Genomic DNA, 23397 nt, shown 5'->3' with positions numbered 1-23397 from the left:
GTACGACTTCTCTTATTCTTGTTCCGGTGATTAAGGCGAATGATTGTCACCCGCGTTTCGCCCACAAATAAACGGCCAATTCACTTTACAGTATATTCTGTGAAGCGCTTTGAGACGTCGAGAAGACGTGAAAAACGCTATATCAAATGCACGGATTATTATTATTGTTATTGGTATTATTATTATTGTTGTTATTGTTATTATTATTAATGTTATTATTATTATTGTTATTATTATTGTTATTATTATTATTATTATTATTGTTATTGTTATTATTATTGGCTTCAGAAGGACTTTCTTATCAGTTGGCTGTAATGTGGACTGACAGCTGCGCTTTGCCTGGTGGCCTGTGCGAGGCGCTGCAGAGCCACATTCCGCCTTCGCCCCTCCCCCTCCCGCCCCCTCGACCCGTCACTCACTGGTCACGTGGCCGCGGGAAGGCGGAGCGAGGGGGGGGAGCAGCAGGAGTGGCCCGCCCACCGCGCTTGACGCGACACGTGATTGGTGAACACGGCTGTCCATCAGGGTCTGATTCCCTCCGCCCCGCCCCCCCCCTCCCGTCCATCAGGTCGTGCGTGAAGGGGCGGGAGGATCCGTGCACGCGGCTCCTGATTGGTGCGAGCGGGTTGTCCATCAGAGCGCGGGGGGGCGGAGGGCGGGGCCCTGCTGCTCCGCCCCCTATTGGAGCGGTGGGCGCGGTCTGTGTGAGTGTGAGTGACGGGAGGCGGTCCCGCAGCGGGAGCGGCGCCGACATCACAACAACAACAGTGACAGGAACTGGAGCGGCAACTGGAGCGGCGGTGGCGGCGGACGACGAGGAGGAGGAGGACGAGGAGTGCCACAGCCGCCCGAGAAAGTTCCATTCCTTCGCTCCAGAGCTCCCGCCAATGGAAGCCACCGAGCGCGAGAGGCGGGGAGCAGCCGGGAGTCGGCGCGCGGCGGGGCCGGGCCGGGCCAGTGCGACCGTTGGTGAGCGGCCACAGTGCAGCTCGCGCTCTGACGGTTTGTTCCTCCCCCCCCACTCCCCCCCCCCCCGGGGTTTCCCCCCCTCACCCTCACCCTCTCCCTCTCCCTCTCCCTCCCCCCTCTCCCCCCCCCCCCCCGAGGCGGCCCTCAGGAGGACGGGGTGGGGTGTGGGGGGGCAGAGTCTGCGTGTTGGGGGGGGTGTGAGGACCCCAGAGAGGCCCCGAGTGAGTTAGTGGAGTCAGTGTAAAGAGGTAAAGAGTTCATTGTCTCCCCCCCCCCACCCCCCCACCCTCTCTCCCCCCCACCTCCCCCCCCCTCTCTCCCCCCCACCTCCCCCTCCTCTCCCCCCCCGTGTCCCCCTCCTTCCCCCCCGTGTCCCCCTCCTCCCCCCCACCCCCCCTCCCCTCCCCCACTCTCCACCTCCCCCTCCCTCTCTCCCCCACCTCCCCCTCCGTGTCCCCCTCCTCCCCCCCGTGTCCCCCTCCTCCCCCCACCCCCTCCTTCCCCCCTTCCTCCCCCCTGTCCCCCTCCATCCCCCCTCCTCCCCTCCTCTCCCCCTGTCCCCCTCCTTCCTCCCCCTGTCCCCCTCCTTCCTCCCCCCTGTCCCCTCCTTCCTCCCCCCTGTCCCCCTCCTTCCTCCCCCCCTCCCCCTCCTTCCTCCCCCTGTCCCCCTCCTTCCTCCCCCCTGTCCCCTCCTTCCTCCCCCCCCCTCCTTCCTCCCCCCTGTCCCCTTCCTCCCCCCTGTCCCCTCCTTCCTCCCCCCTGTCCCCCTCCTTCCTCCCCCCTGTCCCCCTCCTTCCTCCCCCTCTGAAGACTTGTGTCAGTTGCGGTTAGGAATTGCATTAGGTTCATATCCGTATCTTTGCATCGAGTTGCTTTCTGGGTCCTGTCAAGGAATGGTTCTGTTTGCTTCACTCTACTCTGTGGCAAGGACAGTGGAGCTCGGCCGACGTTTGTTTGTGGTGCTGGTTGTGCACCTCTGTTTTGCGCGCTGGGTTGTTCCCGGTTGCAGCAACAAGAGATTCTCCCAACATTGGTATGTTCGTTTCTTGTCGCTACCATTTTAAAGGTCCACAAGTCAAAGAACATATTACTTACTGCCAGTGAAGGAAATGTCTGAATTGAGAATATAAGAATCGTATTACTCATATTATGAGGTTGGTCCACGATATACGCAGTCACTCCACTTTGCAATATATTGCTTGAAGCACTTTGAGACGTTCTCGAAGACGTGATCAGGCGGGATATCAAATGCAAGGATTATTTATTGTTATAAGTTCTGAAAGTGACCATTGCGTTGTAGCTATAGTACAATCCCTGCCCACGCCCACCCTGCCATGTCGGGAATTCTTTAATGCATTGAGAAACGTTTGTGCAATCGTAGATCGTTGAAAGATAAAGTTCTTGGCAGGACGGATGATTGGTTTCAAATCTGCAATGTGTCACCCACTTCAAACAAGGATTCCTGTGTTCCAGTATTGAGCAGAGTTTGGGAGATACTTTTATGAGATGTTCGTTTTTGCTGAGGGACGGAAGAAGAAAACTTTTTTTTTAACTGTTATACAAAAATAGAACTCGTAAGGGATGGTTCCTTTCGCTATATTGCAATGGCCAATTTCAGAATGCATATGACTCAGATGCACTACAGGCAAAAGTACAAAACATTCCCTTCTGACACGTTGGTTATTCTAATGCAGCATGTTGAGTGGTTTCAATGTCATTCAACCCTCTCAATTAGGGTATTTCCTTTGCTGCCTTTTACTTGCGGACCTTTAGCAGTCAGTTTGAGTGTACACCCAGACATGTGAATTCACATACAGCACTGGCATACAATCTCAAGAGAAAGTTGTTACTGTTTTGAACTATCGGTCCACAAGTCAACCTGCACAAAATACAATACTCTCTAGAATTAGGTAAGCATGCCTCCCCCCAGGGAAAGAGGGTGAATTCTATTCCACACACCAAAATTTCCATCGGTAGCTGGAATGCCTATGTGGATCTTTGATTTGGATACTTTTAAACCTGATGGTTGTATTTTGCCTGTGTCGGATACTGTCTTGACCAAACAAATCTACATTGAATTCTGTACCATCCTTCGCAACATCGCTTAAGGAGTTTTGATCTATTATTAGTATTTAAATTCATTTAATTTTAAATGTGTTGTGGAGCTGCTTAAATGCATTACTATCACGATTGTAAATTGATGTGTTACTATATTTAAATGGAACCTGATAAAATCTGCCTTGATTTTAAAATGGTCATTATGTGGCTTCAGTATATGTTTCAGAAGCATTGTATAGTGTTAGTTGTTCGTCCTAAGTGCTATTGTCTAGAAATGTAGTACAAATGTGAGGGTGAATAATGATCACAGGACAGTTTCAGTATTTCCATAGCTATAGGTTGACTGACGTTTTTGTAATTACAAGGAATTTCCATGCATGCAGAAGACGCATCTAACCATGATGTACTGTACATCCCCATGTGAAACTGACAGAATGACTCATGAGTTGTGAATTTTTGTTGGGGTTTATAATCAGACACTAGCAAAAACCTTTGTTGGTTCACACTGAAGTATGGTGATTGCATGTGTTAAATATCCAGCTGACCAAAACAAAATGTGCATGCGGAAAGACAACCTTAATCAATCTCACTGGACGAAATTATTGAATGGTTTGTTTAAATATTGTAAATAATTCTCTCCTTATCCAGTTCTGTGAAGCGCTTTGGGACGTCCTTCCGATGTGAAAAGCGCTATATCAAATGCAAGGATTATTATTATTATTATTATTTTGTTCACATCTTCTTACTGTGGTTCCGTTGGTTGTCTTTCAGATGGTGTTAAACCACACTCTTGGCAGTGGGCTGGTACTCAGCCAAGGTCATCAGCCAAGTTGCTGATGAAAGTGGGAAATAGAGTTGAGCTTCTATAATAATAATATCAATATTTCTTTGAGCAGCTCATGTCCCTATTGAGCTAAAATGTTTAATGTTGAAAGTTAATTTATCAGAATTTGATAAATGACGAAAGACGTGGGCGAAGAGGATAGTCTTGAGAGTTCAAGACAATAAAATTAATTGCTGTCTTTTCCAAATACCAGATGACGTGTCTTATTCATCTTATTTTTCTCAAAATGTTACTTCGTTTGTAACAATTCTGAGAAATTACTTTGAACTAAACCCAACCAAGTTATTGAAGTCAGTGAAATGCTAGACTGCATCCAAACTTGTGGTGTGTGTGTGTGTGTGGTCTCATCTTAATTTGAGCTGTTTTTGAAAAACAATTTAAAATCAAAAAATTAAACCAAACATCCTGTTAAGTTGCAAATGAGTTATATAAACAAATTTCTTTGTTAGAACTTTAGTCCACACAGCCAGGTTTCGCTGACTGTTAAAGCCAATTGCACTCAACTGTCAAAATAGTATCTTTTAGTTTGGAATCGCTCATTGTTATGATTCTTAAGATTAAACATTATTGTTCAAGGATGCTGCTGTACATTAATTGGCTTTTTTGAAACCTAAATGTTTCTTCTGACGTGAAAGGTATTATACGAATGTAAATTTCTTGTTGTTGGGTTATTGTTTGACAACGTTTAGCAATTGGTCCAATTGTTTTGGTTAAATGACCACTATGTCTCACTTATTGAATTACCTGGTGATGTGGCTTAATTTAAAAAATAACTCATTTATATACAGAAATCGTAATCTTGACCCATCACCGCATGGGCACGTACTGCCTGCATTGAATTATGCAGTGTAGATTATTGACTAAATCAGATATTATACAGTTTACCTTCAACTTTGACTTTGTATGTCATATTAACTGTTATGGTCCCGACTGATACAACTTCAATGGTTTTACTGTAGTGACTCATGTAAGATAAACTTCCCAGATGTTTTACAAAATTTAATTTATAAATTAAAGTCAATGTTTTGTAGGCAAATGGGTATGTACCCAAGAACCATTTGCCTTCCTGCTCATCTCTGAGTATCCGCTTTATGTTAGCTTTTGATTCGATAGCTCCAGCAGTAATATCACATTGCATTTTGTTCAAACTGAAAACCCTGTAAACAATTCTCGCAATTGTGTTGCTACAGAATTCCGATGGCATTGCAGAAATTTAGTGCATTTCCTGACCCAAAATAATTGGAGGTGGCTAGTTTGAAAATTTGCACGTAGGAAGCAGTGTTGAAATAATCTTGCATCCTTAATGCCGATTGATATGCTATTAACTTAATTTATACCTCCTTATACTGATGCTTGTGCATTTAGTAAATGCACTGTACTGCATTTATATTTGGCTTCAACATAGTCCTCAAAGAGCAGAGCTGCTGGGTTGATTGAAGAAGCTGTTTGTTTTATAATAATAATCCCTGGATTTCATATAGCACCTTATCACGTCTTCGAGACGTCTCAAAGCACTTCACAGAACACTGAATAGTTTGTGAGCGAATCGCAGAAGCCAATTGCACACAGCAGTGTCTCACAAACAGTTGTGGATTGAATGACCAAATTTTTTTAAAAAATGATTATAACCCCCAGAAAAGTGATCTGCCAATCGACTGACAACCGGATTCCTATTTACTGTTAGGTGAGGCGTGTGGAGGAAGGAAACTTGCCTAATGTTTCACTCTGCCAGGCCCTCTCCTTTGCGAGGCGAGTGCTCTAACAACTACGTTACAGAACTCCACAAGGCAACCATTCACGGGGAAACATAAGGAACACACCTGAAAATCCCTAGTATGTGTACACCAAATTAATTACAAGGTTGACCATCACAGTTCCATACATCACTTAACAGGACAGTTTTAGCATCAGTTTTATGATGCGGCCGTATACCTTTCACAATTTTCTGCCTATTTTTAGGACCTTAACAACCAAGTGTTATATAAGTCTTATATGCTTTATAAGCTGAGTGCCTTTTTAATACCTTACTTTTGGCTTGTGAACACAAATACTGTATCTAACTTTAAACCTGAGAATACAGTTTTATTAGTAGCATTTTGTGGTTCATTATATCCTTAATGTTGAACGTATCAAGTCTGTAGTAGGCACTCTATATAAACTGTTTGCTTACTTTGCTGCTCAAGTGTGTTGCTGTACTTTCAAGATTTGGTATTAAAGGTTTTCCAAGGAGGTAGCTGAATATTGCAGTATTGCCACTGAGGAAAAGTACATGTGTATTTTGGGTTGGGACAGGGTAACATTTGGCTAACATGTGGTTAAATAGCTCAAATAGCCTGCTGATGTTCACTGTCCAGCTTTCCGTGAGGGTGTTGGGGGAGTGAAGGGGAGAAGATGAATTGGAGGAAACATTTGGAGGAGAAAATGTACAATGGTTGTTTTAGATGTTATAATGAATCGTGCTGTAAAATATCATTCATTCAGCTATCAGCTTCTAGTGAAATGCAAATTCCACTGTACAGAAGTTTAAACCGGAAATGTTGATGAGTATATAGGCCACTCTGTTTTCAGTTGTCATCTCCTCATTGCAGCTTGTGAATTCGGCAACTAAGAGCTTTGATGCTGTTTGGGGAAATTGATTTTTCTGTAGTGCCTCAAGTTAGAAAATAAATCTTGAAACATCTGAGGAATTATTCCAACAGAAGACTGTAATGTTAACTTTACATGTCTTCAGCAGAAGAATGAAAGTGCTTCAAAATCATTATCTGCCCCAAGTTTTGCACTGCTTAATCAGCAGTATGGTACCTGTTTATGAGCTCTGCAAAGTTGTAAACTCACCACAAAGTAAAATCTTAAAATAAAAATATCATACAAATGTGAATATTTATACATCCATAAAATTTGAATGTTACAGTGCTTAGCTCCTTACAATATCCACTTTTAACAGCTGTGGAAATGCTATGTATGGTTTGGTCTACAAGGGCAAATGTTTAGTTGACAGTGCAATTGTTTCTGTTTTTTTGTTGTTGTTGAAAAGGAGTTTATCTTTTCCTCTTGGGCATCTGGTGTGCATGTATTGCACACTATTCTTAGCTGAGAATGATGGGCAGGCAACATGCACTCATTCTTTGTATTTATTTGCTATTTATATTTTTAAAGTAAATAGTTCCTATTTTGAGGCACATTGAAATGATTGCACATCCAGAAGGCCCCTAAGGCAATAAGTGTACATAGAAGCTTATTGTTAAAATAATCCTGTTGTTCACTCTGCATGTCGCACAATCACAAAATTGTATTTGTTTACTTCCAAATTGAACTAAATTGAGCTGGAATAGCTTATGAATAGAAGTGTAGTTAATGAATGGTCTATGTCCTGATAATTCTTAATTATCAAGATCCTGTGCCACTTATCGAAAAAAGCAGGAGTTTTTCCTGGTGTCCTGGCCAACAATCCCCCAAATAAAAATTGACATTCACTTCATGGCTGTTTGTGGGACATAGATGTGTGAACGTTGGCTGCTGTGTTTGCCTACAAAATACAATCACTACATTTTACAGAAAATCTTGCAAAGTGCTTTGAGGTGTCCTCCTGATGTGAAAGGTTCCACATGAAATGCATTATCATAATAGTGCAAGATCAGCAATCTAAAGAAAAAAGTCATATTATGATGATACATTTTCTTCAGAAGTTGTTCTGCATAGTATGTATTGATTTTTGAGAACATTTGCCCGCCTGCTGTATACAGTCCTTGACATCTTTAAAAGTACACATCAGATGACAGAAATAGTTCTTGGTTATTTTCCAAGCAGTAACATTTACTTTGCAACACTTGGAGCCATTGCCAAATACTAGTTACTTCTGACAGGGCTTGAGGCACTGACACGAAAAAAACTTGACTTTCTTGGCAACGCCAACAGTGACAATCTGTGAAATAGCCAAATAAATATACGATTTGGTACAAATCCACTTGTTAATTCATATTGGTCCAAAACATGAGTAATTTGTAAAACAGTCCAAATTTTAAAGAAGCAAATTGATTTCTTATATTTTTATTTATGCTATTTCAATTGTTGGTATTTTGCTTTTGATATGTTGGACAAATAGGTACAAAGTGTATCCAAACATTCAGGGCAGGTTTTGAGTCAACTGTTGAAGGAATACGTTTATAGCGTTGATGCATCTTGTTACATCCCTTGTGGAGCACTGCCACATCTCAGCTTGGCCCTTCCTCCTCATGGAATAAACATGTGCACACATGTGCCCCCATACTCCACTGCACACATTACTACCTAAAATCTTAATGAAGTGAAATGTGAGTTCAAAGCAGAAGCTTTCTTTAATGATGGTTTTGTACAGTTTACTGGAAATTACTCAGTTAGGGAACCTATATGAGAAATGGAAAGGCCGTGCAATTCTTGGGATGAGTCTCAAGGATTTTGTGAGAAATTTTGGATTGCGTCTAACCTGGTGCTATCTAATGCCAAGGTTCTATGTGAAGAGGATCATTTTCTGTTTTGTAAATCCTCTTATTAGTTTGATATTCACATAAATCCCCAAACAGTTGTTACAAAGAGTATAAACTGGATCCAAATATTATTTACCTGGTTGAATTAGAATTGAGGACACAGCTTCAAGCTCAGAAAGGGGAAAATAACCTGATAATTAAGATAGAGGGTGGTAAATCTTTGGGAGAGACTTTTAGGGAGGTAGAGAAAGATTGTGCCATCAAATTCAAGAGAGAACTAGATAGCTATTGGGTGAATAATTTAAATTGAGCGATATGTGAGATAGGTTTGTTTACAATAAATTTAAGTCAGCCAGAAGGGCTGCTGTGGTCGTTTCTATATTCACATGGGTTGTTGACTGGTCAATATAAAAATAATTTTGAGAAACACTGCATTGACGTACATTATTGTTATATAATAATAATCCCTGCATTTGATATAATGCCTTATCACATCTTCGAGATGTCTCAAAGCACTTTAAAAAATACACTGTAAAGTGAGTTTTGTGGGAGAAACGCGGCAGCCAATTGAGCACAGCAGTGCCCCACACAAACTCAACAGTGACAATCTGTGATACATATATAGTAACTAAAATTGTGAAATATATTATAACTAAAATTGTTGGGCATAATGACTTGCTTTGGCGTATAACAACAACTTTTAAAGCTCAAGCAACCTTTCTGATTTACTGTAGATTTTACAAATGATTAACTTTAGATTTTTATGGTATTAGAACTTTACTGATTGTCTCTTCTTCCTATTCAGGTTTAGAGTGAAACTGACTTGTCAAAGAATTCAGGATACAAAAATGTGAAAGACAGATTTTTTTTCTCTGAAGTGTTTGCAATGGATCGAAACAAGAGGAATTCGATAGCTGGTTTTCCATCAAGATTTGAACGTTTGGATGATTTTGATGGCAATGGAGAAGGTGGTGTTGCTCACTCAGGAAGAGCGTGTCTTTCATCTTACAGAGCCTTGAGTAGTGCTGTGTCCAGACTTACTAGGCTTGATGACTTCACATGCGAAAAAATAGGGACTGGGTTCTTCTCTGAAGTCTACAAGGTTAGTTTCTAAACAGCATTGACCTCATATAACCTCAGAAACATGCGATTTCCTTTTTTTTAATATAAACTCTTCCTATTCACGTTGCTTCCGTGCAATCGTTTGCTTCAGTGTGAAGTTTTGTTTATTAGAGATTTGAAGCACAGTTTCTTCCTTCTCACTCCCTCTCAAAAGTATCTTCATTTTCTGTGACCAGTACAAATGGCATTTGCTTTCCTAAGCAGTTTTTTAATCCTTGATTAGTGTGTATCTTTGAGTGTGAGGCACTTTGAGACATCTAGAAGACCTGAAAAGCGCTATATCAAATGCAAGGATTATTATTGCCTGTAGATGGGCCTTCTGTACAGGTCTGCCTGAAGACCTTACTTACTCTTCAACTGTGCTTACGGCATCTCCTCCTCCCACACCCCCACCCCTCAGCTTGGCGTCGGGCTCTGCCACTGTTAAGACCCTGCGGGAAGGGCGCTATATAAATGCACTTTGTAGTGTGTACCTGTAAAGTAGAGAGCCGATTAAACTGCGCTAATTGTAACTGGGCTCATTATCGATAAACAAATGGGATATGACACAAAAATACAAATTGGCTATAATCCTAATTAAAAAAAATTGTTTCATCAAAACTCACACTGTTGTTATAGTACTACATTGTGCCAAGTCTTATCTCTCTGCCACTCTCTGACTCTAACCCCACACTGTATAAAGCATTTACCTTTGTGCTGCCAGTCAAAAAAAACAGTTGTACATGTGAGCAATAGGTGAGTTGTTAAGTTGTAATCCTCGTAACCTTGTGAGTATTTATATAACTTAAGGCATATATTGAACTGAATTCTATTTTTACTATTGTCTCACAGACCTGCGGGCAGGCTTATACTTGCCATATGGATAACTAGTTTTACTGTACCTCAAATCCTATAGGTGCGTCACAGAATATCTGACCAAGTGATGGCACTAAAAATGAACAAAATGAGCAGCAACAGAGCGAACATGCTTCGAGAGGTGCAACTAATGAATCGGCTTTCTCATCCCAATATTCTCAGGTAATTGAGGTGTGAGTGGTGAAGCCTTTATTGGGTAGTTTTCAAAACACTTGTGCAAATTTCGATTTCTGTGCAAAATTTCCAGGATATAATTAATTATTTTAATGTACTGTCATCTTCAAAAAGTGCAGTTTGGTGGTAAAGAAATGTCCCTTTTTTTCTCTTTTCAGTCTAACAAAATTAATTAAAGAGCTTACACTCCAGGTGTAATTTGAGTAGTCATCAGTGCTGTGCAGGAAATTGATTAATAACCCACTAACTCACATTAATGCCTGATTTTGTATGGAACAAAGATCTTCAGTGGTTTTGTCAAAGATCAAAGTGCTAAAGCTTTGGATCATAATCATTTGGTTTAAAGGAGATGAGAGACTTGTGGTGTTCAAAGCTAACTCTGAATGAATGCTCACATTTATCTAGAACTTTGAGCTATTCTGTCCTCAAAGAAGGGTCAGTAATACATGTGGGAATACTGTCAAGTAGATTGAGGCTGACAATTGATAAGTCGGGTATTTATGCAGATCTCTTGTGAATAAAGTTAAGATTGATTATCAATGCGATTTCCTCTGCTGATTCCAATCCACCTTTTGGAAAAGTACAAACTTGTTTACCATGTAGTCAATGACATCTGCTTATGCATTAGTTTTAAATCCAAGAAATGTTTATTGTGGGAAGACATGGAGCACTAAATCCATGTAACAATAATAACTCAGTGTTCAGAGAACCCAATAATTTACTTAATTATAGTTTTAATTTGCCTTCAATGTGTTTCCGTAATTTTTCTTCCATATGAAGTTGATATATTGTGGTAACAGTGTCTTTGGAAGGAGTTTCCGCTCATCTGTAGGCAATGTAATAGATGGAGGCTGAAAACATTTTTGCTTGAATGGTTAATTATGTCTTGTAGTCTTGGAGATCTCTAGAATCCATTTTCAGGATATTTTTAGCACACAGATGTTTACAATGATGTCAGTTTTTGGCTCTTTTAGTTTTGTTGCATTAAAAATTAACACTTTGTCTTTGTTAAGAGTTGACAAAAGCCTTAAATCTGAGGACGACGAGGCAAATTTCGAAATCCATTGCGTTGTAGTGCCAGTTTCATACAGAAACTGTATTTTTTGGGCTCACTCCAAGTCCATGAGAATGAAGTGCTTTTTCATCTAATCAAAGAACAATTGTAGAAAGGTCATTGCGCATTGTAAAACGAACAAGACAAATATAATGGCTTGATGACATCGTTTCTGCCAGTTAATGTAATCTTTGTGGCTCTAAAGGGCTAGTTACATTTATATCTGATGTCAAGTTGTGAGTTGGTGGGGGGAGGAAGGTGTATGAGAAAGAGACACTATGGAACCAGAGAAGGCAGACACCTTATAAAGAGAGCTTAGCACAGATTGCATCTGCTCATGGCATTTGAGGTTCAATATGCATAAACGTCATTCAGGAAGTAAATACTGGGAGGCGCCTGTTCTTTGTGGATGAAGTAGACCTTGCCAAGAGGAAAATTTAAATAGTATGGGTGGAGGTAAGGATATTTCATATGTTCATCATAAACCAAAGAAAGTAAGAAAGCACAAAACAAACAGGATACTGTTTACATTGACAAATCAGTTGAGTTTAGATCCCCAAAAGTTATACTCAAACTGTACAATGTTGTGGTCAGTCTACATCTGACTAATCAATCCACCATCAGTCAATGCAATTGTTCAGTTGGACATTAAAGATCTCCTGGCACGATTCAAAAAGAGAAGGGAGTTTCTCCCAGTGACCTGGTCAACAATTCTCAAAAAAAATTACATAATTCTTCACTTTATGGCTGCTTGTGGGACATTGCTCTCCACAAATTGGCCTCTGCATCTGCCTACAAAATACACAATCACTCCACTTTACCGTAATTCTTGTGACGAGTTTTGAGATGTCTTGCTGATGTGAAAAGTGCTCTATCAAGTGGAAGTATTATCTTATGTTGTGACTGGTAATTGTCTATGGCCTCATACTTAGTAATCTAATTGATTCATTGTTTTTTCAAAAATGGGTGGTACAGAATGGTACATGTTCTGTGGATTAGCTTTTCAGCTTCTGCCAACATTGAAGCCTCAGTTTAACCTCTAAAGTACAATCAGATTTGACTGCTCAGCAACCACTAGGGTCGATTTAATGATGTAGTTGCCTTTACCAGCTCTGTCTATACTCTTAATAGACAGTGAACCAACCCAAAGGCCTTGCTTAGAAACAACCTCTACTGAGAACTGTTTTCCTATGTTCACTGCTGATATGCTAAACACCTTGCATTCATTCTTTGAGAAAGTATTCAGTGATCATTAAACAGAGAGCATCATTATACGCAAGTAGCTCTTTGTCCCTGTAGAATTGATATCGAACAGATGGGGCCTCAGCATCGATCTATTCCTGTTAACTTAAGAAATGTTTAAACAAATACTGCTATATCAAATGCAAGGATTATTATTATTATTATTATTACTGTGGCTTAGCCACTTCACAAATAACCTGCTCTTAGTTTTGTAAGAAAAAACACTTGCTGTATAATTTACTGTCAGTCAGTGTGAATTGACTATAAGCATGGTCGAAAAGGAAGGTTTTTAGGCAGTACTTGAAAAAGGGGAGAGGGTTGGGCAAGGTGGAGAAATTGAGAGAGAGTGTTCCAGAGTTTTGGGGCGTAGTGGCTAAAAGCTTGACCTCCAATGGTGGAGCGAAGGATGTGAGGGATGAACAGGGGTCCGGTGCCAGTTGACCAGAGGCACCGGGGTGGTGCATTGTGGAATGAGGAAGTCGGAGAGGTAAGGAGATCCCAGGGAGTGAATTGAACACAAGTATGAGGATCTTGAAGTTGATCTGTTCAGGGATGTGGAGCCAGTGGAGCAGGTTTAACACACTAGGCAACAAGGGTACATTATTTTACAAAAAGGCAGAACATGTTTCTATTCTGTTGCTGAATAAATGAAGGTGAATACAATCCAGAATCAATTCATTTTCAAGATGAGGATTGTCATACAAGAAAACCCTGTTACGGCGCTCTTCAGAATAGCACTGCTCGTCTAGTGTGGATCCATGCTAACCAGAAGCACTTCTGGTATTGACAAGCTGGCTTCCCATGCTAAAAATGTCCGACCTCTGAATCGTCAGGTTGCTACTGACTTCATTTCAGTGTGGTCTATTTCTATCCGTCCGATACTGAATAAGCTAGACAACTGTCAGTATTTTTTAGTGAAGGAGGTAATGAACACAGTCAACTAGCTTTACTGGGAGTCTTTTGCACACAACCTCTGAGTAAGTTTAATTCTAATCTCTTGTCTCAACTGAGGCTTGTTAATTTACACCTTTGTATCCACTGGATGTGCAGTTTGCAATGTTGTGTAAAAATACGGATGTATTTTACATGAATTTGGTTTAACCAGAATAATTGCACCATGAGTATCTCGTTTTGAGAGTATCTGACTACAAATTGAAAGAGGTTCGCAGGAGAAGTGATGATGAAGAAGTATTTTGGCCCAATTGATCTCATCCTTCTAGAATACCCACTTTGCCGTCCTTCCATTACAGCATCAAGCTGTTTCTTGAATGAGTCCAGCATCTTGGCTTCAGCCACCCTTCCTGGTAACTTGTTCCAGTCGTTAATTAATACCTGTGTAGAAAATACTTTCTGGTGTCTGTCTTGAAATTCCTCTGTAAATGTGTTCTTGTTCTGTTGCTTTGGATATCTGAAAGTACTTTTTTTTCTCTCATATTGGAGAGACTTAATAATGAAGCCAATCTTTTCCAGTAAAAACTAATTCACCTAATATGAGTCTCTAATAATTTAAGAAGTGTTGGAGGAGCACTATTTTTGTAATGGAATTTTTTTTGGCACCACAATTAAACCTGCCTTAGAGATTTTTTTGATTTTTATGTACCTAAGAGTAAGCTTGGATTTCTGCTGTGATTTTATCTCTGTTGATACCATAAAATGAACACGTTAAACTAGTTTCCATTGGCTGAAACCACATTTTGGATAGAGTCCAGATTGGTCTCTTCTATTTCAGAATCTGGATAATGTTGAATTTCTAGCCAAATTACTTGAGGTTGTGCAAACAGACTTAATGTGAATCAGTGACATAAACTGGGATCAAAGGCTAGGAGGAGAACTTATATTGCAACACATTCTAAATAAGACTGTTTGTTACTTTTGATTGAAATGTCTGAGCTGGTTAAGTTGGTAAACTAAAGACATCAGAGTTGATGTTGTAATTTATTGTACCAATGATCCTAAAATGTATTGTCAACAAATTTGATAATTACTTTCAGTCTCTGTAGTGATATCTGCTGTTTTGAAGGTCTTGGTATCAGGAGGGTAGCATAACATCTGGCTAGCAGAATAGATACTGCATGACACACATTAACCCATTGGGTCTGCACTTGGTATAGCTCATCAGTATAAATGATAATGAATGTGTAAATTGTTGCTATGCCTTTGCTGGAGGTGACAACTGTACTGAAAAGTATAAAGAATGTTTTTTTGTTGATCTAGATGGACTTCTGTTATAAAATGATATATTGCTAGCATGGGAAGAAAATAGCAATTTATGACCCAGGAGCCAAGACAAAAGTAGGATCCTGCTGCAGATTGTCGTGTGACTATCAGTGCCCAGTTGGCCTGTTTCCATTACTGGATTTAAGCCATTTTCACTTTGTGTACTCTAAGCTCTAAGAACTTTGTTTTCCTTTTAGATTGCCTATGCTCCCAAGTATTATATCATTGCAATGCACATTTCACTCAAAATGCTAGATTTTTAACCAAAATGTCTGTGTAGGTCCTAATGTCGTAATGCCACAAACCCTGATCTGAGTTTCATCCAGCTCAGTTATTGTTTTTTTGGGACTGCATACAGTTTCCTGATTTCTATCTTATTCCTTTTGGTTTGGCATAGATGTCTTTCAGAAGACAAAAAGGGCTGACTGTGTTTCAGCTCTATTTTTGGTATTAAAATGCAGAATTGAAATTAGGTTCTGGACTTTCAAATTGTGCAATAGTTATGATCTACTATTTTGGATGTTCTTAACTAAAAGAAAACTTTCAAATGTGAAGCATCTCAAAAGCTGCAAAGGAGCCTCAAATATTGAATTAATCTACTGTCAAATGCTCTGATGAATTTAGAGTTGTAGAATTGAGATTTAAAAAAACTAATCTTAATTTGTTTCCAACTAAAGCTGAAAATCTTTTTTGCTGGATTGCATCTTCTTAGGCCTGGACTGGATCCAGTGACTTATTGACAGAGTGCATTCTTTTTGTTTCAGTTTAACTTCTCAGGTTTCATGTATAATCAGTTTGTCTTAGTGTTCTATTCAAATAACTTGTTTTCCAGGATTTGGCATTTTTGTTTGACAAAAAATGTTTGGAAATGACTTCTGACTAATTGTAGAAAGGTACTTGGCTGTGCACAATAATCTGAAATTGTACATCTTAGATGAGGTAAGGCAGGCTGAAATTCACCATTGACTTATTTATGTTGTGTACATTGTGGCGTTTCCACTTTGACAGGATTATAAATATTTGGTACCTCACTTGTGTTTTTGCAGCTGTTTATTTGTATATGTGGAAAATTGCAGGATCACAAGATTCATTCAGATGGGGAAGGTCCTTCATCCCATTGATTTCATTGTTCACCCTCCCATTCCATCCTCCCATCACAGCACCAAGCTACTTTTTAAATGAGTCCAAGGCTCTGGCCTCAGTGGCCCTTCCTGGCAAACTTTTCCAGTCGTTAATTAGCTTCTATTTAAAGAAAAACTTTCTAATATCTGTCCTGAAATTGTCATTTGTAACTCTAAACTTATACCCATGTGTTGTACTGTCTTGGTGCATTGTAAAGTATTGTTCTGGGTTTACATTTTCAATCCTATTTTTTAAAAGAACTCCATAACGTCCCATCTGAGACATCTTTTCAAGACTTATGAGCCCTAGCTTGTCCAATCATTGTTCATCTGTAGCATGTTTTGATACTAGATGAAGAATTGTCTTGATTAAATATGAAATGTATGTGCAGGAAATAATAATAAATAATATAATAATAATAATTCTTGCATTTGATATAGCGCTTTTCATGTCAGGAGGACGTCCCAAAGCGCTTCACAGAAGACACTGTAAAGTGAATTGACTGTATATTTGTGGGCGAACGCGGCAGCCAATTGCGCACAGTTGTCAGCAGTATGTGAGATTGACTAGTTAAACTTCCACATTAACAAAAAAAATGCATCAATGTGGGAAGATCGCACCCCTGTTACAGTCCTGGTTGGTATTTTATGGGTCCCCAACTACTGTGTTCTAATCGGATTCCATTGAATTATATTTACCTGACTGAGTATAATGTATCTGCTGGAAATAAGATTTTACATCTGCATAGTTAATTTCTTAATCACTCAGAGATCCCGTCCGGCGTGAAGGGCATTATATAAATATAAGTTGTTGTTGTACCAGTACAAATGTGAACAATTAGTTAGGCTTGTTTTATAAAGTAGTATACCAAAACTAGCAACATCCCTTGTAATTTGCTGCTGCTGAAAATAACTACTGCAGAAGATCAAGACATTAATTCAGAATGTAAGTGAGCAGCAATTAATCCTATTACTCCCATAGTATGTCATGAGCAGCCAGTATAATTCTATAATTACCACTATAATGCATTTGTGTGGGATCTTGTAATTACCCCAGAATCACTTGATTTTGAGCTAATCACAGGCAGTTCCTCCAGGTGATGGGGGAAGGGATTGAGAAATTATGTGTGCAATGCTACTGAGATCACTGAAATTACCCAAAGGTTGCAGAATTTTATATAAGAAATGTGTGTCTTACTTAAATTGGGATCAGCTGTTGGTTCACATGAACATAGTACATTAAGGCACACTGATGTTTTTGTTGGTATTGGAGGCCAGCACATCAGTTTCATGGAAACATTCTCAGCATTGTGTTATATATGGCTCTGGAACTCCATCCCCAGTGCCTTCGCCGCTTCCTCCCTTTCCTCCTTCAAGGCTGGTCTCAAGACCTTTCTCTTTGACCGTGCCTTCAGCTCCCCTCTCAACTCTCTACCCCCTCCTCGCTTACCTCCCTTCCCTCCCCTCACCCTGACCATTTCCCCCCTGCTTGAGTCCCGACCCAATTGTCCAACGCCTTGGGATGTCCTCCCGACGTGAAAGGCGCTCTATAAATTAAATCTTGTTGTATATAAGGAAGTTTTACATTTTTTTGGTAGGGTTTAATGTCCTGTAGAAAATTCAATTTCTTTTGGAACTGATGTGATCATAGCTGAGAAGAGGAACTGGTTCTTGCATTATGAGGAATTTGTTGATGATCTGAGTAACCGGACACATCACATTTTGGATGTTCAGCTGAGGTTTTTAGCTTAATTGTCAATATTACAGCTTTTGATATTCAGCTGTTGACTCAAGAGTAGATTTTACAGTATCTGCAATTTGTGTCTCTGGTGAGTTGTAGAAAATTACATTTAGTGGCTGAAATTCAGATTTCCTCTGCTGATTAGACAAATCGATGTCTGTCACTAAAACATGTCATGTCAAGAGTGTCCTTTTGATGTTTAATACACAACCTGGATCCATATTCTTTAGTTCAGCTACAAATTGAGTGGATTTGAGAATTGATCATCAAATCCTGTCTGATCTTCAGGTAGAGAGAAAGAGGAACATTCTGAAAACTAGCGAATTATAATCCAGCTCAATGATGCCAATACATACTGTGGGTAGTTTTTTTTCAGAGGGAATTTTTTTTTTGGCTGGCTGAAACCTTTGGAGATGTACTGAAATTCATCTTTCTTTTCGATGCAGTTCCAATGTGTTTATCAGGCTATTTCCATGCTATAACTGACCTATCCTCTTCAGTCACCCTTCTCCACAGCTCCCTCTCCTCCACTCTTGATTCCCTTGCTCCCGTCTCTTCCCGAACTGTCTCCTAATCACGCAAATAACCCTGGTACACCAGCCACCTCTGCTCCCTTAAAGCCTACGTGAGTTCCACTGAGCGCACCTGGCTTAAATCAAATCTAACTGTCCACCGGCAGATTTGGCTGGACCATGTTGAATCCTGCCGCTCTGCCCTTGCCTCTGCTAAATCGTTGTTCCACTCCAAGACAATCTTGGTGGCTAAGGACAACCCTAGGCTTCTCTTCTCCATCACGAACCAACTCCTCCGCCCACCCTCTCACGCCTCACCCATCCTCGCCTCAGATGCCCACTGCGAGGCGATGTTGGACTTCCTCGAATCCAAAGTCGAGGGAATCTGCTCAGCTGCAACTACTACTCCCTCCCCATCTCCTCCTTCCACTCCAGCCCCTACCCACCCCTCCCTCCACACCTTTGAACCTGTCTCCCCCTCCTCTCTCATCACCACCATAAACCGTATGAAACCCACCACCTGCTCCCTGGATCCCATCCCTACCCTCCTCCTTACCTCCCAGTTCCACCTCCTTGCCCCTCTACTCACTGACATTGTTGACCTCTCCCTGGCCTCTGGTACTGTTCCCACTCCTTTAAAAACCTCTGTCATCATTCCTATCCTTCCAAAAACAAAAAACCCTCCCTGGAGCCTTCTCTATTCCCTAACTACAGCCCCATCTCCAAGCTCCCCTTCCCCTCCAAAGTCCTGGAATGAATTGTTGCTTTTCAGCTTCGCTCCTTCCTCTCCCGTCACTCCCTTCTCGAACCCCTTCAATCGGGCTTCCGTGCCGCCCACAGCACAGAAACCGCCTTGGTCAAAGTGACAAATGACATTCTGTCCATCTGCGACCAGGGGTCCCTCTGCCTCCTCGTCTCCTTGACCTCCTTGACGATGCTTTCGACATCGTCGACAACTCATCCACCACCTCTCCTCTCACCTCAACCTCCACAGCGCTGTCCTTAATTGGTTCAGATCATACCTCTCACACCGCCTGCACTTCATCTCCTCAAATGGCTTCTCCTCCAGCCCCCGGACCGTCTCGTGCGGCGTTCCTCAGGGCTCTGTCCTTAGTCCTCTCCTCTTCAACATCTATATGCTCCCTCTTGGTGACATCATCCGCAGACATGGGGTCAATTTCCACATGTATGTGGATGACACCCAACTCTACCTCTCTGTCTCCACCCTTGACTCCAGGACCCGCTGCTGTGCTGACAGAATGTCTGTCAGACATTAAGTCCTGGATGAGAGCCAACTTTCTTCAGTAGAACGTCAACAAGACCGAGGCTCCTGATTGGCTCCAATCAGCGTCTCCTCACCTCAGGCGCTGACAGCATCATCATCACCATCCCTGGTTGCACACTCCACCTCGCTAAGCCAGTCCGGAACCTTGGGGTCTTGTTCGACCTTCAACTATCCTTTCTACCCCAATTCGCGCCATCACCCGCTCTGCCTTCCCTACCTCTGCAACGTTGCCCGGCTCCGACACTGGGAGCTCGAGGCTCGACTATGCAAACTCACTGCTTGTCGGCCTCCCCAACTCCTCCCTCCACAGACTGCAGATCATCCAGAACTCTGCAGCCCGTGTCCTCTCCTGCACCAGGCTCCGTGACCCTATCACCCCCATCCTCGCCCAACTCCACTGGCTTCCCATCACACACCTTCCTCGCCACCTTCAAGACAAACCTCAAGACCCTCCTCTTCGACCGTGCTTTCAATCTCTCTGCTTCTCTCCCAGCCCTCCCCCAGACCGACCCTTAGCTCGGGTCCAAAACTCTTGTCTGTCCAGGGCCTTGGGACGTCCTCCCGACGTGAAAGGCGCTATATAAATGTAATTTTGTTGTTATAAAGTCTTCGGAATTGTACTCTCAAGAGTCTTTCTGTGTGCTGATGTACATGGGTTTTCTATGACCCTTTGAGAACAGATTTAATTTGGTATAGGCTGAATCATCGTGTATTGGGTGTTACTCAACAACGCTTAATTTTGTTTCCCTTGGAAAATATACCTCTCCCTACCCACTGATGGATCTTGATGCTAGTTGATACTCACACCCACTTTTCATACTGTTGCAATTCTAACAGCCTTTTTAGAAACTGTGGCCATGATGCACTAAACAGGGTGTAATTTTGAATCTAGCCGAGGCTGATACTGATAGCGTTGCTAAGAAAAGTGGATGCACGTTTTACCAACTTGTGTCATCTATATGTGGGTTTTAAACAGCTATTTTTTATGTGGGGAGAATGAAGAAGGTGTGCATCAACATGGTTATGGTTTGACATTAGAGGTTCGACATTAGGTGGGCAGTATGTATTGGCATCTCTAATTTCCCTGAAGTGTAGGTCATAATTATTATTCCTGTGAATGTTTTCACAAAGCAGTTCCATCTTCTGCCAGCGCTAAAACATTAATCATTTGTACTCTGAAACTGAATTATATGTGATATCAGAGTGATTCCAGGCAACAATTTTAATTTGGCCATCTAGCTAACTTAAGTTGCTCCCAAACGTTGCTGTCTTTTCCCTTTTGCTGTTCATTACTGTTTTTTAATTGCAATCATATAGTACCTATGGTAATGTAAGTGGAGAATTCCTCATTCCATTTCTGTACTGTCTATAATTTTCTTTTAGATTGGCATCTGGCTAGTATACAGTAATGTTTACTGAGCTTTCCATTAAATTTGAGACTTAAGGCTATATTTTGCAGTTATATTTAAAACCATAGTTTCATTGGTTATATCTGTGCCTCATGATATGGGCACATTAATTATTAGAAGCTTCAAGACTAATACAATATATTCAGCATAAAAATGCTTTGCTATGAGCCCATAAACTCACTCAATACTCTTTTCGCTGTTTGATTTCAGATTTGGTGTGGTAAATGAAACTAAAAGAATAACTACTTGCATTTATATGGTGTCTTTCGCCGAGGATAATGTCTAAGTGCTTTAGAGATGGTGCTGAACACTCATCAAGGAGTGGGGAATGTGAGAAGTGCTAATTGGCACAGTTGAAGAGAAGAGTTGAGGGAGAGGGTGAACATCCTCACTCAAAACTACAAATGCTACACATCTCGCTCTCCTCACTTCTGTGATCTTCCCCAGCTTCACTCTGACACTCTCACTGGAAACTTGGTGCTGCTGTTAGTTCCTCGCGCTCTGCCCCACCATTGGCGGCCAAGTGCTTCGTTCTGGAACTCTGTCGCTATATTCCTCTGCCTTGCCTCCTAAATAAATAAATGTATTTGGTAAAATAACTTAATGTCTTTGGGGATCATATGCTTCTTTCAGTACCATTTTAACTAATCCGGATTCTGGCATTTCTATATTTTTCCAGATGGACTCAATAGGTTGCTAAAGTGACTGTTGGGGAGACGAATGTTGAAAAATATATTCTAGTATGTTTCAGTATACTAGGTCTTGCTGACTTGTAGTTCAAGAGCCCATTAACAATGGATTTTGCTGCGACACAGGATGATGTTCACATGCAAATATATAGGTTCTGCCAGCCTTTCTTTCACCGGTAGAGATGACGATGTGAGCATCTATACAACCCAATCAAATGCTAATGGTAGCGAAATGCCTACAAATTCTCCTCACCAATCTCTTAAGTAGAGAAGCGCTAACAATGTTTAACAAAATTTAGTTTTAGCGAGGCATCTTTTGGTGTTTTAAACCACAGTCTGCTTTTTACTGTGGAAGTGTATGTGTTGTGATAAATTGAATGATTGCGAATTGTGCCCTGGATTTTTCCCTGGTAGCATACAACAACTTTATTGCGGGAATTGTGACCCCTGTAAATTACAAGATTGTTAGCATCCAGAGATGATGCATACTACAATATTTCACTGTGACAAGATTTATAATTAAACATTTTATACTTTTGTTTAGCCTTAAATGTAGAATTGACAAGAACAGTTTGTCTAGTCTTTGTACCGATTGAATGCAACGTGATATTTATGATTGATTTCTTTGGTTTACAGATTTATGGGTGTTTGTGTCCATGAAGGCCAGCTACATGCATTAACTGAGGTAAGTTCTGGATTGCATCCAGAATTGGATGTACATTATAATCTATTTTGTTCTGTATTCATTTGGAAGAAGTTGTTCTTTACTTTTCAGAAACTTTGAAGCAAGTTTACAATTTAGGCTTAAACAAAACGCAAAATACTGTAGATGCTAGAAGTCTGAAAACAAAAACAGAAGTCGCTAGGAACACTCAGCAGATCAAGGCAGCATCTACGGAGAAAGGAAAATTGAGTCAACGTTTCGGGTCATGGACCTGAAACTGCTGAGTGTTCCCAGCGACTTCTGTTTTTGTTTACATTTAGGCTTGTTTTGTTGAAGCTCTTGAGCCTTAGGCATTGGAACCTTTTGAGTTTCACTCAATGAAGTATGTTTTTTTCTTTAGATCTGTGTTCTGTGTTCCTTCTCAATATATCCTTCTTCCAAACTGATTTCTAGGACATTATTATACAACTTCATTTTATTACATGGTATCAAAATAAAGGCATTTGATAGTGCCACCTAAGCATTTTCAATACTAAATTCACATGCATTTCTGTTACACGCATCAAAAGACATTTTATTGCTGAAAGCAGTAATCAAATGCTCAACTACTATTATGGAAAATCACTAGGAAAAATGAAAGTATTTACAAAGGCAGACAAACTAGCTACAAAGGCAGCTAATTGCATTAGTTATGATCATGTGCACGTGACCAATTTTAAAGGATTTTATTTTTAAGAACCGTAAAAGGATGAAAATTCAAGAGCAGAATGTGCCATAAAATCTTAACGCATTAAACCCATCCACCACTATTGTGTTAACTGGCAAGATCTCAGTTGTACCAGTACATAAATTAAGCCTCTAAAATTTAGAAAATTATTTAAAAACAAGAAATGTGCAACTAATTCATCTGTGGAAAAAAGTCCTATTCTCTGAAATGGAAGTGGGTGCTCTTACTTTTATATTCCCATAAATGTTTTG

General features: G+C 40.8%; 1 protein-coding gene across 3 annotated transcripts in view; it reads left to right on the top strand.

The window, feature by feature from the left end:
• Positions 1-742: 742 nt before the first annotated feature.
• tesk2 (testis associated actin remodelling kinase 2) overlaps positions 743-23397 on the top strand; it is a 47652-nt gene continuing 24997 nt past the window's right edge. The window contains exons 1-4 of one of the 3 annotated variants that reach the window (XM_042334868.1): positions 743-969; positions 9140-9436; positions 10352-10473; positions 22392-22440. In XM_042334868.1, coding sequence (XP_042190802.1) covers positions 9221-9436; positions 10352-10473; positions 22392-22440 — 387 coding nt within the window. In that variant the 5' untranslated portion in view covers positions 743-969; positions 9140-9220. Of the gene's footprint in view, positions 1003-1170; positions 1218-9139; positions 9437-10351; positions 10474-22391; positions 22441-23397 lie in introns of those variants that run through there. The other 2 variants (XM_042334869.1, XM_042334870.1) reach the window with 2 other exon arrangements.

The sequence above is a fragment of the Callorhinchus milii genome, unplaced genomic scaffold (assembly GCF_018977255.1).
Source record: "Callorhinchus milii isolate IMCB2004 unplaced genomic scaffold, IMCB_Cmil_1.0 Scaffold5, whole genome shotgun sequence".
Lineage (NCBI taxonomy): Eukaryota > Metazoa > Chordata > Chondrichthyes > Chimaeriformes > Callorhinchidae > Callorhinchus > Callorhinchus milii.
This window is presented reverse-complemented; position numbering and strand designations above follow the sequence as displayed.